Below are 18546 nucleotides of genomic sequence, written 5' to 3' on the forward strand. Positions count from 1 at the left end.
AGAAGTGCAATGAAAAATTGGTAAGAAATTTCATAAATCTCAAGGTCGTCCCCTCGCGTCATCTTTCTGTTAAATCTTATGTAAAATATTGGCAAATTGCAGATAAAATTATACATGATAGTCAATTCTGAGTAGAAAAACTCAAACGATGCTCGCGAACACATTAAAACCCCGTACAGGCAAGGTTATTTGTGGCTACCCCGGTACAAACGAGTATTATCGGTGACTATCTCAGTCATATTCATAATACCTTCGCCACGTTTGATGTTACGATATTGAATTATTAGGCCTCCACCTCTATTGAAGAAGGCCCATAAACCCAGTGCCGTCATGCTATGTGATCACAGGGGTTTACTCAGGATTATACAATTTTTTTTTCATGGTTCCGTATGATCACACTGCAATATAAGGATTCAAGGCAAATGTGGCGTTTAGGAGTTTTTGTCAACAGTACGAACAAGCTAAAATTCGAAATATGACGTTTAGCCTGACAGATAAAACAGAAGCGGTAGGAGTAAAAGTCAAGTCTCCCGGTGAGACAAGGTTTGAATTAAAAACAGAGTATTAGCGGGACCGTAAACGCATTGCCCTTTAAGAAACACTAGGTTACCGACACGTTTACTTCAAGAGAAGCGTTCGTGACATGCCATCTTAGGGAAGATAATTTAACTAGCAAGGACACAAAACGCCCATTGAAGTTACTTTGCATTTGGTACTTAGCCGCTGGTGTAAAGAATCGGTAGCGACATCGTCGTTACCATGCAGACCGCTTTGTCCTATTTCTTTTCAACAAGAATGACGATACATAAAAAAAGCGATCCTCACGCGTTGCCATTGAAACAGGCATCCTGACATTGTCGCTAGCAGCGTTGCTATACTGCCGTTGACGGCTGCTGTAACCAGGTGTTCCACGAACGGTAATGCGATTACGGCCGAGCTAAAACAGTCTATAAGAACACTAAAAGAGCAAGGTCTAAAACTTGGTGTGCACGTCCCGGTATTTCGGCTTGACGAGCCCGATGAAAGTCTGGGTCGTGCAGACCACGCACGGTGCGCCGGTGAGCACCCGGCCGAAAAACACCGGCGCTATCAGCAGCGGACCGAGTCGGTAGACCTGTTCCACAACCGTCGGAGCGCGTCGCACCCACGTCAGTCGCTCAGTATTGCCCTTGGTGTCCGTGAAGTGCACGTGGAAGACCTTCAGCCGTTCCATGAAGGAGCCCACAGATTGCATGTAGGCTCTTGCGTAGATATTGTCGTAGCACGCAGTCGACAGCACGCTGAGGAGGCGTAGATTCCGGAGCCCCTTCAGGTTCTGTTCGGAAAGGGAAGGAAATGACGCTTAATCAGCAGACTGAACTCCGGCTAACAACTACGTGACGCGAAGCACTCGCGGTTTGGTAGACTTGTGCCGAATCGTAGGTGACCTGCAGCGAACGCGTAATGCTTTGGCGACGTGTTGCGAACTGATGCGGTAGGGCACAGCGCACGGCGTTGTTAGTTATCATACATAGTGACCTAGGTTAACGTCAGAGGGGTTCATTGCAAGGGAGTATAATACGCGTTGCAGAATTCTGTTTTTTAAAGTGAGCCTTGCATACAGCACAGTGATGTTGCGCCGTTGAGTATAGCAATCTTCTGGAACGGAATCGACAAAGCTAACTTGCGAACGAATTGAGGCTTCGCAAAAATTTTATAAAATAAGCGCATTCACAAAGCAAAAAATATTCGAAAGATTAGCAAGCATACGAATATAGCGCAGCTGCGAACTTACGTACTTGCGCCTAAAGTAAGCTTGAGTCGAAAACATTGTGGAGTTTTGCCTGACAAAACCACTTTCTTTATATGAGCCACGCCGTAGTGGGCGACTCCGCAAATTTGGACCACCTGTGGTTCGTTAACGTGCACCTAAATCACACGGCTGTTTTCGCATTCCGGCCCCATCGAAATGCGGTAGCCGTGGCCGGGATACGATACCGCGACGTCGTGCTTAGCAGCCGAACACCATTGCCACTTAGCAACCACGGCGGGTTAAGCTCTAGTCGATTCGCAAAACAAACGGCGGTTGCACCTGCAAACGTAAGAAGGAAGTCTACGTTAAGGGGCATATGTCTTACGAACTTATGAATATAAACCTTTTTATGGCTCGACGGCGCAAGCAGATTAGTCGCGAAACGGTTTGCAACGGTTGCGCGCGCGGCCACATGGTCTGAGAGGAAAGTTCCTCCAAAAAAAAAAAAAGAAAAGAAAAAGAGCGCGGTCGCGCACAGCTGCAAAGAATCTTGCCGTGTACGGCCTTGCAATTCCACTGGTATCGCGTCCTTACGTTGCCGAAAGCATGCGTAGCGTTAGCCTGCAACTCCACGTCAAAACAGAAAGCGGCCAGGGATTCGCACGGACTTCACCGTGAACCACGTGGTCGCCGACTTTCATTGATTGTTGGCTGACACTTCAAAAAGATATTCCATTACTGACGACGTCTTCTTGTGACGTCAGCCCTCACTGGTGTAGGCAGCGCGTGCCTGGCTTCGCACATGCGCTCATTTAACGCGCGGTAACACTGGGTCGAAACGAGGCCGACAAACGCTGATGACGACTGGCCGACTAGTCAGCACAGTGTGTCCCTGGAACCGTTTTACATTACAGGAAGCGACGGACTAGCGCGAGTTGACGTAGTGCGACTGATTTTCTTGTCGACGGCACCGAGAAAATCAGCTTGCCGACCATCGTTCGATCGAGTCCCCGCGATCGGCCGCGGAACCGACACCGTGATAACCGACAAGTGGCCTTCGCGTGTCGGTGGACACAGAAGTTCATACAGACGCTAGTAACGTTGGTCTTGGTGCGGTGCTTGTACAACGGCAGGAAGGTATTGAAAGAGATTGCCTACGCAAGTCACACACTATCGCGTGCAGATACCAACTACACCACTACGGAGAAAGTGTCTTGCCGTCGTATGGGCGCTGGCCGAATTTCGACCTTACATCTACGGCCGCCATTCGAAGTTGTAACCGATCATCACTCGGCATGTGGGCTTGCAAATCTGTGGGACGCTTCTGGACGACTGGCACGGTGGAGTCTACGTTTGCAGGAGTACGACGTGACCATCGTGTAAAAGTCGGGCCACATACACGAAGACGCTGAAGCTCTCTCGCGAGCCCCTATCGACTCTACCGACCACGACATTGAGGACGACGGCGTTTTCCTTGGGACCGTAATCGTTAGTGATTTGTTCACACGGCAGCGCGCAGACGACTCACTACGACCGATATTCGAACATCTGGAAGGACGAAACCCATCAATCCCCCGGCATATCACTCGAGGAATGTCGTCGTTTTGTTGACGACATGGCGTCTTGTATAAGAAGAGCTCCGCTGCCACCAACAAGACATACCTTTTGGTCGTTCCAGCAGACCTCCATGCCGATGTTTTATTCGCCTGTATGATGAGCCTCCGTCTTGCCATTTGGGTTTAACGCGAACGCTTGATAGAGTGCGCGCAAATCCTACTACTGGCCGAAACTTGGCGAGTGTGTTAAGCGGTGCGTCCAAGCCTGCCGTGAATGCCAGCGCCGAAAGTCGTCAGCTGTGAAGACTGCGGGATTGCTGAATCCGATTGACCCACCTGGTAAACCATTCGACCAGGTCGGCATGGATCTTCTAGGCCCGTTTCCACTGTCATCTTCTGGCAACAGGTGGATAATCGTCGCCACAGACTATTCAACGTGGTATGCTGAGACAAAGGCGTTGCCTCGAGGCACAACTACCGAGGTTGACCAGTTTTTCATGAAGAGCATCGTCCTACGGCTTGGCGCCCCATCGCACGTCATAACAGACCGAGAAAAAGCCTTTACAGCGCAGCTCATTGAAGACGTTTTTAAACTCAGCTGCACAGCCCATCGAAGGACAACTGCCTATCATCCGCAGACAAACGGCTTGACCGAACGACTGAACGAAACGATGACCGACATGCTGTCTATGTACGTAGACGTACAGCACAAGACGAGGGACGAGATGCTCCCATACGTAACGTTTGCCTGTAATACTGCTACGCAAGAAACAACACGCTGCACGCCGTTTTACCTTGTTTACGGCCATGAAGTGCACACTATGTTAGAAACAATGCTGCCATGCGACAACATCGATCCCCTCGATCTCGCCCAAGATGCCTAACTCTTCGTGCAACGCGCGGAAGAAGCCCGTCAGCTTGCCGGAGTGCACATAAAGAAACAACAGAGCATCGATGCGCAACGTTACAATCTCCGCCATCGGCAAGACGAGTTCCAACCTGGCGATCAAATTTAGGTCTGGACTCGCGTGCGCCGAAAAGGACTATCCGAGAAGCTTTTGAGTCGCAACTTCGGACCTTACAAAGTGTTGTAGTGAATTAGTGACGTCAATTACGAAGTCCTTCCTGACGGAAGCCAGTCTTCCCAACGCCGACAACCACAATCTGAGATTGTGCATGTTGTACGTTTGAAACCGTACCATAGCCCCCAAAATTCGACGTTTTCAGCTGCTTAGGGTAGTTTTTGTTGTTGCTCGTCCCTCAGTGCCTTGTGACTATATCGCACACCACAGTGATTGTGATTATCAACTATGTGTTCGTCCTAGGCCATCTCGGCGCTCTCACGTCAAGGCTATGTATGTTTTCATTCTTTTATTATTATTATTATTTTGAAGAAGGGGTAGTGCCACATGGTGTGGCACAACGAGGGGACTGAAGAGAACGAGGTTCGTCTCAGCATCGCGCGTCAACGGTTGTGTTTCGTGAAGTACAAACGCCTGGATCCCCATTTAGCATGTATACTTCAGCAGGATATGCGCGACAATATATTTATTCGCGCTCAAAATGAGATGAAACGTGCCTTCGCTTTTGAAATGCATAAGCTTTGGCCCTGTCAAGCCGAGCAGATGAAGTTTAGGCAAACGATGGTCCTGTTCAGCGAAGGTGAAGCCTGGTGCCGTTGAGTTCACGCGCCCTCTGCCGTTGGGTCTGAACCTAACGGTAAGCAGTTAGCACAAAGGAAACTGCTGGTATAGTTGAGGTGACACTATGCGGCTAATAAGCGTAGATGTGTTTGTTTTGCTACGATTGGACATTTCATAAAATCCATGCGCCGCTTCCACAATAATTTAAGATAACAGCGATTTGTGGCTGTATGTGTCCATGGTATCAAATGCACCTCTTTGGTAAATCCGACGCGGAAGGCTGCGCTCTAAGACGGCTTGAATATGCGAAATGTCTAAAGAATGTCTAAAAAGAATGCAACAAGCGAGGTGCAAAAGCAGAAATCAGCGACGAAAACTCCAAGGCAGCCGCGTCAGCAGACAGAACTCGGCGTGCCTTTGTCGGCCGCGCTCTTAGCATAACACACTCAGGCCTGCTCACCCACGAGAAGGTGCCACATGCTGCCCTGGAGAAGCCATTATTAATTATTCGCAATCCTTGAAACGCACAACCGACACACACTCAACATGGGGCGCAGGTAAGTAAATAAACTACTAAAACATTTCCGAAATGTTCCCAACGGCAGAGGGTAGAGGGCCGAGGGCGCGATTCATGATTCTAAAGAATTTATGCACTATTATTCGCCTCACATTGCCGTGTGCGGGTAGCCTCTGCCTTACGGGGGTGTGAGCCATTGCTATTGAGAATATGAGCCATTGATGATGATAGTTTTCGGTCGACGTTACGCCAGAAAGAAACCCCGGAACCCTAGCCATAGACGGCTTCGCTGTAAAAGGCGGGTAATGCCGATCTGCGCCGGATGAGCTGCCACTGTTAAGCGATGGAACGTGCTCCTACCGCCTGTTGACCAGAAGCTACTACGGATAACGGAGGATGGTTGGTGTTCTAGTCCTTGTGGCGTGCGTGTAGCGCATGATTTTATCGGGAGTGCGTTGCTGTGGAAGGCGATAACATTCCTGTTGTGCTGCGAACTTCTGCTTATTGTCCGATGGGCTGCTTCCAATGCACTCAATACCCTGACTTCATTTTCGTCAAGACACCTGATAGATAAACGCTTTACGGCCACTTTATGGCCGTAAAGTGTCTTGATGAAAATGAGGTCAAACTATTTCGTGCATTCATAACAGCAGCGCATTGGGCAATAAGCTCTGGTAGCAGCAAACAAACATGAAGTGTCGATTTATGACAACCGTCGAATTTGTCATTAATGTATTGGAGCACTTCTATATTTTCCTAGTTTAAGCTTGCTCTCGCTGATACAGATGCGGATGAAAGCATTCAAGGCGCTCTTGAGGCTATGCTTTTTCGTGTAAGATCAAAGCCCCACAAAACACCTAAGCGCCTATAATCATAAACACTTGTTGCTGTTTTACAATTCGTTGTACTTTTGTGTGCTGTTACGCTCAGCGTTTGATTATCGATGGATGGATGCAAAAATTTATTCACATTCCTGAGATACGCGATTATCGCGCAGCGGGTCCCTCACAAGTTGGGACGGGCAGGCTCGGCCTGGCCGCCAACACGTGGGCTCCCTGGACGGTCCAGATTTGGTCCCCGTAGTCGGGGATTCGCAGTGAGGTATGCCATCTTGACTGGTATCTTGATTATATTGCTGGTTGTTTCAAATAAACTATCCCAGCATCGTAGGGTCTATGCCCACGGTTTTGCTCAAACCGTAGCTTACAGCTTCAGGGAACGCATGCATACGACGTACGGCTTTCTTGCCTAGGATATGAAACTGCACGTCAGTACAATGAAATACGGAAAAAAAAGAAACTGCGAATAACATCACGTACTGGCATTAAGAATAAAACAACATGAACGACTCAAACGACTGCGATGCTCTGAAATAAATGTCACCACATTAATGGAACGCATAATCGTCATGAGTCTTCTGGTAAGCATTAGTGCCAAATGAAAGCGTGCAAACAGTCTTCCATATGAATAAAAGCTGCGTGGACAGATATCGGGCTGGTTTAAGCCCCTCGATTCTGATTAACTACAAAGATTCACGTGTCCATGAAGTATCGTGGAATAGGCCATTAGGGTTGCCTCATAAAACGGTTTGTAATTACATATATAGCATTTGGAATGACGCCACCGTTTTGTTGATCAATACTGCTACGAGCCATGCGGTGTATAAAGAAATAATACAACGAATAGTGCAGCACCTCAAGTCAAGGCACTTAGGCGTGGCTGCCAGAGACGGATTTCTAAGCGCTATTTCGTGAGCTTTTTCGGGGCAGATGCTCACTTACTCTAGTTAAGGATGCAAAAATATGTCCATTTAGTGATACCTTGGTTGCGTCTAGTCAATAGGCTACGGGCCCTGTGGTGCAGGAATGCCAACACACTCACAGGCAGCAGTTGTTTTTTCGACATTGCAATTAAAAAATTATCTGGTCCTACTTGCGCGAAAAACCAAATGCATAATCGACTTATTGACAAAAACACTAATTAGGTATTTCCCTAATTACCTTACAGCTCACATTGCAAATAAGAAATTGTAGCCGGTGAGAATACAAGAAATAAGTACTCGAATATAACTGTGGAAGACACCATTTTCGGGGTAAGCGCCATCAAACTTGCGGTAAAAACGCAATGTCATTTCAATTACTTTTTTTATCAGAACGCTGTTTTATGCATAGAAACACGAAATTAACCGCCAGCGTGTTTCTTCACAAGGTTCGCTAATTAGCATCTCGAAACTGCTGTCATCTTGAAAATTCCTTAGTTACACTACATCAATTGCAATATGGGTCATAAGACAGGTAAAAAAAGATAATTACCATATTATTGGTGATTAGTCGATAACGTGTGTGTACTTTTCCTGCAAATAATGTGCGCATGTTTGAGCAATATAGCTCAAGGATTGGAATCGAACTACCTGCGATAGGTGATTTGCCAAAATTGGTAAAAGGCTTCGCAGAAGCACCCGGTATACAGGATGCCTCACATAACTTCAGCGAAGAATTTAAAAATGAAATGGACGTCGGAAGCGAATTGAACCGAAAGCATACTCTCCTCAGCAGATGATAGAAACTCGGACATTTTTTTGCTTTTCCCATAACTCCCTAATTAGATTTTTTTACCCAACTTTTTAATGATTGGCTGAGGACCACAAGTATGATACGCAGATTTGTAGAGCACCTTCAGAAACCACCGATCGAGTTGTTTCCATTACGATACGTCTCACGTAGACCTTTTTTCCGGGTTGCAAAAAAAGCCCGTGAAATATGAAAAAGGCCACGCGACGGATCACTTGCTCAGTGGTGTCATGCTGCTCTGGAGCGCGCTAGTAACATGTCGATTTCAAGAGATCGGAAAGCGGAGTCGAGCTCTCGAAACAAAGAAACGAGGCCTTACGAGCTGGCCTTCCAAGTTAACGCTACGAAAGATGGGCTCTAATAGCGTAAATAATACGTGCGACTTACATGTAAATGTGGAGGACCGTAGGAGTTGAGTATCCGCAGTGAGGATATGTCCGTGTCTCGCGACTGCTTGGCTTTTATCATGGCAAGTGCCAACATGTATCCTATATTTATGATGACTAGGCTCCACGATTGTCACATGACGCTCACACTTTTACTCTTTTCAGCGTGGTTGTATGCCTCACTAGAATGCATTCGACGAGCCGGCAAGTCCGGCCCACTCGACCATATCCTAGCAAATTGTTCCTCGACGAAGGCGAAGTTACCGCGGTGGAGCTGGTGGTCGTGCGCAGCCATGCCGGGCAGCTTGAATGCGTCTTCAGTTTCATGACAGTATAAATAAACAGAGTGACTTATACTTTGGCAATGTCAGACACAGCTTCATCGGCGTAAGCATGCACAGCCGTACAGTGGTGAGCAGCCTTGTCTAGAGCGCGGCGACGGTGCTCTGCGGAGCAAGTCAGCGCCATCTAACGTTACGCTCTGGGTTTGAGCTATGCGTCTCGTGCGCATGCGCGGCCAAAATAAAGCGGTGCCTGCTCGTGGGTTCTCGGCCTTAGTTCTTACGCTTCAGTCCGCCAGGGCCGCGCTGAATGATATGTAACAGCGGCCGGAAAACCAACGCGTTGCGCGCGAATCACGGGGCGGCTAGGCAAGCAAGTGCAAGTGATATCGGGTGATCGCGCATTTCTGAAGCACGTCCAAGTGATAGCGGGTGATCGCGCGTTTCAGGCGCAGACCAGGCTAAGAGTGCGAGAATTGGGCCTATATGGTTGTTTGGTGTCTATTTTCGTCGCCTATGGGGAACCAGCGCTGGCCAGGAGGCGCTACGACATTTTTCATTCGTTACTAAAATATGCTGAAACCGTCCGATAGGGAGGCTACGAAGATGGCACGACATATTTAGCGATAAGAAACGTGCGCCTGTATCAATGTTTGTCTAGCCCGATGCGGCCAGCCAAGTTCTGTCCATGGCCATGCGCGCTGCGTAGAGCGCATGCGCTGCTACGTCCTAGCACGTCGGTTCCCTGCCGTTTGAGGAGCCGTGAAAAGTGTGACTCAAGACAATCGGTGAATTTGCTGACACGAAATCACTGCGTGTGCTACTGGAAACTGTGTCTACCGCTCGCTAGGCTGTGTGTTACGGCGCTGCTGTCGGCACGCGAAGCTTCAGCGCTGGTTGCCCATTTTCGTCGGCTATCGCCCTTAGCTAAATACGCAGTGCAGATAAACGCCGAAAGACATTATCGCCGCGGCGAGTGGTGCCTGTGCAGAAATGCGCGGTGATCTGCTATCACTCGCGCTTACTTGTCTGGCCGTCTCGTTACACTCGTCAAACACGGTGGCACGGCGACGCCCTCGCCGCCGTCACAGCGTCACAATTGCAGGCAGAGCGCCCCTCGCGGCACGAAACGAACTCGCAAGGTGGTGGCTGGACAAGGAAGCGATGAGCAGGCATGCCTCTGTCTCTGCCGCGCATGCGCGCGGGACGCATAACTCAAACCCAGAGCGCAACGTTAGGTGGCGCTGACTTGCTCCGCAGAGCACCGTCGCCGCGCTCTACACAAGGCTGCTCACCACTGTACGTTGCCGAAGTTTGTCACAAGGCCTTGGGGTCAGCAGGGTGGTGGGCCAGCACTCAAATAATAATGGGCGAAAATCCCGCAGCCTTAGAGATTTGATACATAGAACTAAAGAATTAAAACTACGCAAAACATCGGGAAAATTACGCTTATTTTGAAGTAAATAAACCAGCCACGATTTATCACATCACGCTCAAAATGCCGCAGATATATTGAAGAACTATTCCGAAAAGCAGTGTCGAACGAGCAGGGTTAAGCGTGAGTCTTTGGCTAGTGAACTACCGCTTATAGATAGAAAACGCATTGAGCGCTACTGCACCACGTATCGGCTATTTCGTGATTCGCAATCGTGCTCTTGCTGTTAGTGCTTTTTGTTTTTCCTTTATGAACTCTTAGAATTGGGATTAGAATTTTTTTTCTTAACCAAGGTTTCTAAGTATATGGCTCTCTCCGCGCCCGCACTCTCCACGTTTCACAGCTAATGAAAAACAAGAAACGCTGAACCTATTAATGCGTACCTTGTACAGGTTCAGGTCGAGGCGCGCGCCGTCGTAGCTGAGAACCAAGCAGCGCAGCCTGTCGTTGAACCCGAGCAGCTCTCCGAGTCCTTCGGGCGGGTCACAATCAGTGGCGCCCAAGCGCAGCTCCCGCACGTTGCAGCGGCTGAGGAATTCGAGCGAGCCGAATCGCGGCACCCCGATGAACGTGAGCCGGCCTCCGTTGTGGCTGACAGCCAGCTCGGCCGCGTCGTCGGCATCCACGTCGAGGCCTTCCCGGCAGCGCTCGCAACTGGCGACGTCGGCGTACACTCGGACGTCCAAGTCGTTGAGCGAGGGGCAGGCGAGGGCGAGACGGCCGAGCGCCCCCTGCCGTCGGATGCCGCAGGGCGACGCCGACAGCGCCGTCAGCGACGTCAACCCGGCGTCCCGCAAGACTGCGGTCATGTCCAAGTTGTCGGCGCAGTGGAACGAGTTGACGTTCAGCTCGGTCATGTGTTCGTACTCGCCGTGCCCGTTGATGCTCCTGAACTGCTGCAAGAAGTAGACTAGGGCGTCGTGGTAGGCGGCATCGGCGCACGGATACTGCAAGTTGTTGAACATTCCGAGCAGGACGAGGCAGAGGCTTTTCACGCCAGTCCACTCGTTCGTAGCGCCCGCTTGGCGCATTTGCTCTGTCGCAGTGCTGCTGGGGCGTACCACCACGAGCGTCTGATGGTTCGGCAGTGCCTGTTTACGGCAGCAGAGATCACGCATCAGCCAGCAGTTCCCAGTAGTGTGTGGGTTCCGAGTGCACAGCACGTTTCCGCAGAGGACGCCGCAGTCTGTGGAGTTCATGGGCGTATAGGCAAATTGGCACGCCGTCGAAGGAACCTCGGACGTGAACGTGAAGCGGCGTAGGCTCTGATGACTTTCCCACAACCTCCTGCATTTCTCGCTGGCATCCCCGAACTGCCCCCGAAGAAAGTGAACGTGCAAGTCGTTCACGTTGGGAAAGTGCAGCATCAGGTCACTGACAATGTCGATGTTGTCGCTGCCAGCGACTTCGACGTATATGGACTGAAGGCTCGGAAATTGTGGGGCGAAGTTGCACCTCGCCAGGTTGCGAATCGAGCGGGCCTGGAGTGGAGACAAACGCTCGTCTATCGTGAACTCGAGAGTTTCCAACTTCTTCAGCGCCGGGAGGACCAGTATTCGGACGTCGTACGGCTTTAACGAACTAGCGACGCAGCGAAGAAAGCGCAGCTCCGTGCAGCTACTTATCAAGGTGCAAAGGCGGGACGGGTTCGCGACCACGCAGTTTCGGAGCTGCAGCTCCGAGACTTCGTGGCGATGGTACGTAGCCAGTTTTTTCACCAGCACGTCCGCTGTCTGGGCGGCGGCCATACTGAGCATCATGGCGACGACGTTGGGCGATGTCACGCACAAACAGATGTGGAGAAAAGGACTTGGCAGCTCGGCCGGTGAAACCGGCCGTTGGTCTATCCGCACTGACGGCGCTACATCGTCGAAGCAGCAGGTTTTCGGTGCGCGCCATGTCATGAATCAAGTGACTACGAAATTTATCTGGAATCTGAAGGTGCTTTCTGGGATATCACAGTCACGTTGATTAGGTCGCGTTATAGGCAGTGAATTGTTATCGCTGTTTTCATTCTTTTTGCACGCGCGTATGTTTTTGCATTTGTAGGTTTGAAAACGATTGAGCAACAATAAGTTGATTAAGGTAGCCACAGCACGTTGGCAAGAAATGCCGATAGTGGTGCGCACACGCGCGTAAAAAGGCGCGCCTGCGCAATTCCAGGTTGTCGAAAGAAGGTGCTTGCTTAGTTGAAGGGCGCAAGAATACAGCTTGGCAAACCCTCGAAGTTCCCGCGTTATTTTGACCCGCCCTTTACATGTACAGACCCTCCATTTCCATAATGGCTATATTGATTCACTTAATGTGCAATTTTTATACATACTTTTATTCCCACTTTTCTGGCCACATGCATATGCTGTTTTTATTTTTATTTTGTTAGCGGTGATTTACCATTTCACTATGTAAAGATATTCGATTTCTAATGAGATTTAGGAAAAAAGGTGATGATTAGCCTAGCAGCAGCGAACAGCCCGAGCTCTGTTGCTTGTTTTGGTTTGGTTTAGTGCTTAAGGATATGGCTCAACCCACTTCGGGGAATCGAATCGGCCATGAATAGGGCCTCAGTTGGTAAAAAGGCAAGAATACTGAAATAAAAATTTGTAATTTATGAATGATATAAAATAAACAATAATCGTTAAAATCAATAATAAAGCATACTTTAAATATTTGTAGTTAATATATCTGTGTTCATATTGAGCAAAGTAAAACGATAAAGTTAAGATGGCAGTATCTTTGTTTCACATACAAAAACAAATGTGGCATCACATACATTCATATTGCTGTGTCCTAATGCCGACGCCCCAAGAGACACTATCATAAGAAGCGTAATGACCGATCCAACTTGGCGAAGGGGACCTTCCATAAATGCTTTTCTGTGCACACAGCGCATTCTCAATGTTCTCGCCTACTTGTTGGGCCGAACGTGAGCGGTCTTTTCGTGCGCTTTCTTCGCGGACACGTTGAAGAGGCAGTGCACCAGTGGTTGTGGAACGGTCACCCAAGACTGGGCTGCTTCGGGTTGACTTCCGAAGCGACTTCGACAGTGCGCTGCTATCCACGCACGAATGTGTTCTTCGACAACTGCGCCGATGTCTGCTGCAACGTGCTCTTTGGCCAAAACCCTCAAATTTGGAGTTGCTGGCTGATCGGTGAGCCCGGCGAAACGCGAGGCCAACAACCCTGCCGGAGAAAACACGCACTCGCGGTGATCCGCTTCACAGACGACACCACGGGAGTCGACGGCATGCGTGAAGCCGGCCTCTGTAACGACTGGACCGGCGTGAAAAACGTCTACTTTGGGCTGCGCAAGCTGTTCATAGATGGCCAGTGTATACACATGCGGCGGTGCCGTCTGCCACGGCGCCTTGGATGACGTTTTGCCAGGATTCAGGAGCGTCAGCGGGTCCGGCGAGTTGGAACACCTCACCGAGCTGAACGTCAAATCGTTTCACTGCGCCGGCGATTTGGACACGACTGAAGTGCTGTACGACTGCGAGTTAACGTCGCCCAGGGTGCTGTCGACGTCGCTCTGCGAGATTCGGAGGCCTTGCGACGGCCCGCGCTCTCCTGCCCATCTCTTAACAACCTAGATGTCGCGTGTACAGCAGGTTCCCGTGGTTTTAGCACTACCAGGAATACCTCGACCTGAGCGCCGGCGACGCGGCTGAGCTGACATTTGGCCACAACGGCGGCCGGCTCACGTTCAGCCGGAGTTCCGCGCTTCTCCTCGCCCGATTTCCAGGCCCGCTGCAATGTGCAGGAGCTGCGCATGCGCACCAAGCATTGCGTTCTGCCTACGGAGCTGGGAGACCTGCGCGAAACCCCACGACAAGCTGCGCCGCCTCATTCTCGGCTACGACACGCTACAGTTTGACATGGAGACGTTCAAGGTAGGAGGTATTATACTTCACGCGGCGCAATGGGTAGCATGTCTCTTTTTTTTTTCTTACAGCGAAGTTAGTATAGCGACCAGGATCACTCATAAACCTTATATGACTACTTTCATGGTTCTATAAAAAAAGAACTCAATGAGTCCCGATGTCTCTATTCTGAAGAAGTGTTGGCATAGTTAAATGCAACAAGCAGTGAGGTTCCGACAATTAGGGGTTAAATGAAAATTGTTATACCTTCGTTTCTGGCCTACATTGAAGCATTACAAGAAACACCTTAGTTCTGCCTGTTGCGCGGGAGGACCTAAACGTAAAAAGATTTCATATTGAAGAGAAATAGGAACAACTCTGTGGCAGACCTGCACCGAAAATGTAAAGTGTCTATGGTAATTTTGTGCTCTGAAAATACTTACCCAATGCTTGCCTTCCCTGAATTTTTATAGTTTACACTTGGCATGTAGTTGCTATTCCCCGGTGTCTTTGGCGAATCATGCAAAACACGGGGACTTTAGTTCGTTGAAGAAGGAGGCGTGTCGTATTGGACGAATGATAAGTGTTCCATCTCTGCAGCCTATTTGCAACCCTTGTAGAAAGATATTTATTCAAGCCTTCCAGAGTGTAATACTGCCACTGCACGCTATATATCCCAACAACTGCACAAAACACCGAAGTCAACTTCGGTGGAAACAGTGGGGAGGTTAAGTGTAATATGTGGCGAAACCTTTGTATTCCTGGTATAAATAGAAGCACTTCCAGGAATTGCTGAACCCTCGTTTTTTTCATTTGTAGGAAGGTTTATTTATGTTTAATTGTACAAGTATCTGAGAGCACCAAAGGGTATTATTACAGAGGGGGCGGGGATTCTTAACGAAAAGAAAAACATAAGCAAAAAATTACCGCCCTTCCACTGCCGTGAAAGGGGGCGCACGTGAATCTCGGGGTCCGCAGCTCTTCATTGTCGTAATGCCTCGCCTTCGCGCTCTCTCACGGCGCGGTCGGCACGTCGACGACGAGCCCTTCCTCGAGCGAGTTCCCGGTGGCGTTCATCAAACGCTGCCTATTCTTCGGCCGAACGCACAACGAGCGGCCCGTTCTCACTGCCGCTTCTTCAACGCAGCGTGCTCTTCGGCAGAACAATTCAAACGCGGCCTCGCCATCTGTCTGCCGGGCCTGAACTGGCGGGCGCGAGGAGAGCTAACACGCGATCACCACCCTTTCCCTCCTCGGAAGGGAGGGGGCGCCTTGTGCTGCGTCTACTTCTTCATGCATATGAAACCCCGCTTTAAAGGTGGCGTATGATGAACTGACAATGGCGGAAATTCCTGCGCAGCGTACATGCTCTCAATAAGCAGCACTCTCGCGCAAGAAGTACTTTGTAGATCGCGGGCTTTTGGCATGCGATCACACAGTCTACATCCTCATAGGCTGTATAAACCAAGTATATTATGAAGATGTCATAGAGAGGACCTCCCATAACTGTAAACGGCAGAAACATAATGGAACATGAAGTGATGTCAATGACCGTTCTAATTGTCCGTTGGAGAATGTCGAAAAAATATACAGCATCCCTACAATCTATAATACTGTGATATTTGGTCTCGGAACGTGGACAGAGTCGACAGTGTTTTGACTACGGCACAAAGCAGCCCCTGGAATTCAACCAAGTTTTCTGGACGCATGCGTGTGTTCGCCCGAGTTTTGAGTGTGTAGATGCGTCCTCTTTGTAATATATCTTCAGTTTTGTTTTCGATGTAGTTAAAAAAAAACGACCTGGTGGTTTCGCAACCAGCAGGTCGGTGGTGAATACTTGGGCCAACAAGCGATTTTTATTTTCGTTTGGCTTGAGTTTCTTTTTTTACAACACCGAGGCCGCCACGAGTGAGGTAGTACAAACTTTACTTGAATATTGAGCTTATTTAAAAACGCATGCAGGAAGGTACAGGTGAAATAAAAGGAACAAGGATAGAGAGAAGAAAAAGCGTAGCGACAGCTTGACGTGCCTGTTGTGCCAGAGAATCACGTCATAGAAAAGGAAATGATGGTTTAACGTACGAAGCTGAATGATATGTGCTTACTACAGGTTAGACGATAAAAACGACTGAAACTAAGAGCGCGTTTTCCATTGAACAACATTCCTAGGAAGCGTATTCCAGTTTGTCGACGTAACCGAAACAATGAATTGTGGGAGAACATCATTGCAACAGTGTGTTTAAAGAACCTTAAGCTCGTGATCACATTGCAGATAAATGCAATGGGGTGCGAAAATGAACAAGCGCAGGTTTATTCCTGTGATACCAGAGTAAATTAGGCAAAAGAGTTCTAATTTCTTCGCTAAGTAGCGTTGTGCTAGTGCCTGCCAGCCAATGTTTTTCTTTTGTTAACGTAATATTTCTTTGGAAGTTGTTATTTCCAGAAACAAACCAGGCCAGGCAGTCTTAAGTGCGTTAGTGTTTGTCTAAAGGGTATAAGCCTTATGGGATGCCGAGGTGAGCAAGGGTACTCGAGTATTGTGCAAACACTAGAGTTGTAAAGATCGTCTTTTACACTTTTAGGGACTTTGCGAAAGTTACGTCTAATGGGGCTAAGCATTCTCGATTACATTAAAGTGACGCATTCGGTATGTGTATTCCAGTTCAAATTTTCCGAAAAGTAGACCCCAAGATATTTATAATGTTCAAGTCGTTCAAGAAGCAGTCCATCCGAATTATAAACGGATCTCACGGCAAGGCGTTTACGGGAGAAAGAAGTTTGCAGTTGGTTGCTACTATGTCGTCGGTTTACTAGTCCGGACACTCTGTTTACAATCCTTTAAAGTAAGGAATAGGATATGGCCAATGTGCAAGCGCAATTCGAAGCAGCATGATTAGCAAGTTTAAGTGCGGAACTTCCAATAAATCATGCTCGCAGGTTGCCCCGAAGATTTATTACTGGGTTTTAGAAGTGGCGCGGAATTGAGGCCGCCGCCATGACATAGCCACATATGCCACCAAGATCAAGTTCACTGAAAATAGGCGGGATACCGTGAAAAACTTGCGTGCGAAGTTAAGTGCGTGTGGCTTTACTAACTGCTCTTGCAACAACGAAAAATTCTAAAACATATTTTTTCCAAATGTCACGCTGCGCTTAATAGCTACGTTTCCCGAAACCCGGAAAGAACTGCGCGTTACAATATCTTCATATTTGACAGAAATTAGAACAATATTAAGTCCAATGTGTCCCGAAATGCTGAAGTTACGGGCCTTATTAACAGTATTGCAAAAAATTCATTAATCCTGGTTATTATGTTATTTCCAGGCGTGATAGAGGGGTGCAAGCAAGTAAAAACGTTCGCCCGCTCTCCCTGGTGAAATAAAGCAGGCATCTCGTTTCAGTTTGATAAAACTAAGCAACACGTGATGTGTAACGTGTAGGAAGAGTTGAAAAAGGGAACGTGTATTGCGGTTTTTGAAATAAATTGTGTATATAAGCGCTCTGGGATGTTGTGCGAAGAAAAAAAAGGGAGTGAAGAGGAAGGCCTACGACGAAGATATGCAGCTAAGAGAACTGGTTTTCCGCCCCAAACGTCTCCCTTGCTGGACGGAGGGCACGCCGGGACGTCAGCTATTTTTTGACAGGCGTCCTCCATGAACTAAAAAAGGCAGGTTTTGGCATCATGCAGGTACGACGCCGTTAAAAAACAATTATGGGGTTTTACGTGCCGAAAGCACTTTATGAGGCACGCCGTAGTGGAGGACTCCGGAAATTTCGACCACCTGGGGTTCTTTAACGTGCACCTATATCTAAGTACAGGGGTGTTTTCGCATTTCGCCCACATCGAAATGCGGCCGCCGTGGCCGGGATTCGATCCCGCGACCTTGTGCTCAGCAGCCCAACACCGACGCCGTTTTCGAAACATCGCATGGCGATGATATCGTTCGCTTATGTGATTGGCTAGCGGAGTAACAACGCCGCGTGGTCCCTGTTCCTTGGTTGCCAAGAAATGTTTGTTTGAGTTGCATCCTACTATAGTCATCTTGGCCTGATTGTTGTATATGGTTCTTGATTTTCGTGTCTCAAAAAAGACAAGAAACGGAACTCACCTCCCGATTTCTTTCTTGCCGTTTTTCTAAATCTCCATGGTTTTTTGTTTCCATTCTTTGCATCCAATTTACCGTCTCTGTTTACACCATGTTACCTTTTATGGCTCCTGCTTCTCTGTTTACACGTTCAATTACACTGTACTTGGTAGCCGACAGGCATCTCTAACGCACACCGATTTGTTAATGAAATAGGGAAGATATTTCATGGCTTCCCTGATTTACTTCACTTTGACGTGGCCATTTGGCATGCACCACTTACCCCGTTCTCGTATGCCAGTTCTCGGCCAATCCTTCAGTATGGGTTCATTTCACATTGACAAAAGAGGAACAAAAATCCATAAATGTTGCTTGATGCGCGTACTTTTCTGCGCGCACAATTGCCGTGTTCTACCCTCGATGAGCGTCATTCATTGCCATTGGGACATCGTTGCATGTACACCTCACACCTGGCATCCGC

The 18546-nt window shown here is 48.6% G+C and overlaps 1 protein-coding gene across 1 annotated transcript; it reads right to left on the reverse strand.

Annotated features, from left to right (window-relative positions):
• Window positions 1-617: 617 nt before the first annotated feature.
• Window positions 618-12036, reverse strand: LOC135914624 (uncharacterized). Its single transcript, XM_065447550.1, has 2 exons — window positions 10504-12036; window positions 618-1315 (listed from the first exon to the last, which is right to left on the reverse strand). Exons 1-2 carry the CDS (start codon window positions 12022-12024, stop codon window positions 974-976), a joined length of 1863 nt encoding a protein of 620 aa, XP_065303622.1. The 5' UTR covers window positions 12025-12036; the 3' UTR covers window positions 618-973.
• Between the last annotated feature and the right edge of the window lie 6510 nt (window positions 12037-18546).

The sequence above is a fragment of the Dermacentor albipictus genome, chromosome 9 (assembly GCF_038994185.2).
Source record: "Dermacentor albipictus isolate Rhodes 1998 colony chromosome 9, USDA_Dalb.pri_finalv2, whole genome shotgun sequence".
NCBI classification, from domain to species: Eukaryota; Metazoa; Arthropoda; class Arachnida; order Ixodida; family Ixodidae; genus Dermacentor; species Dermacentor albipictus.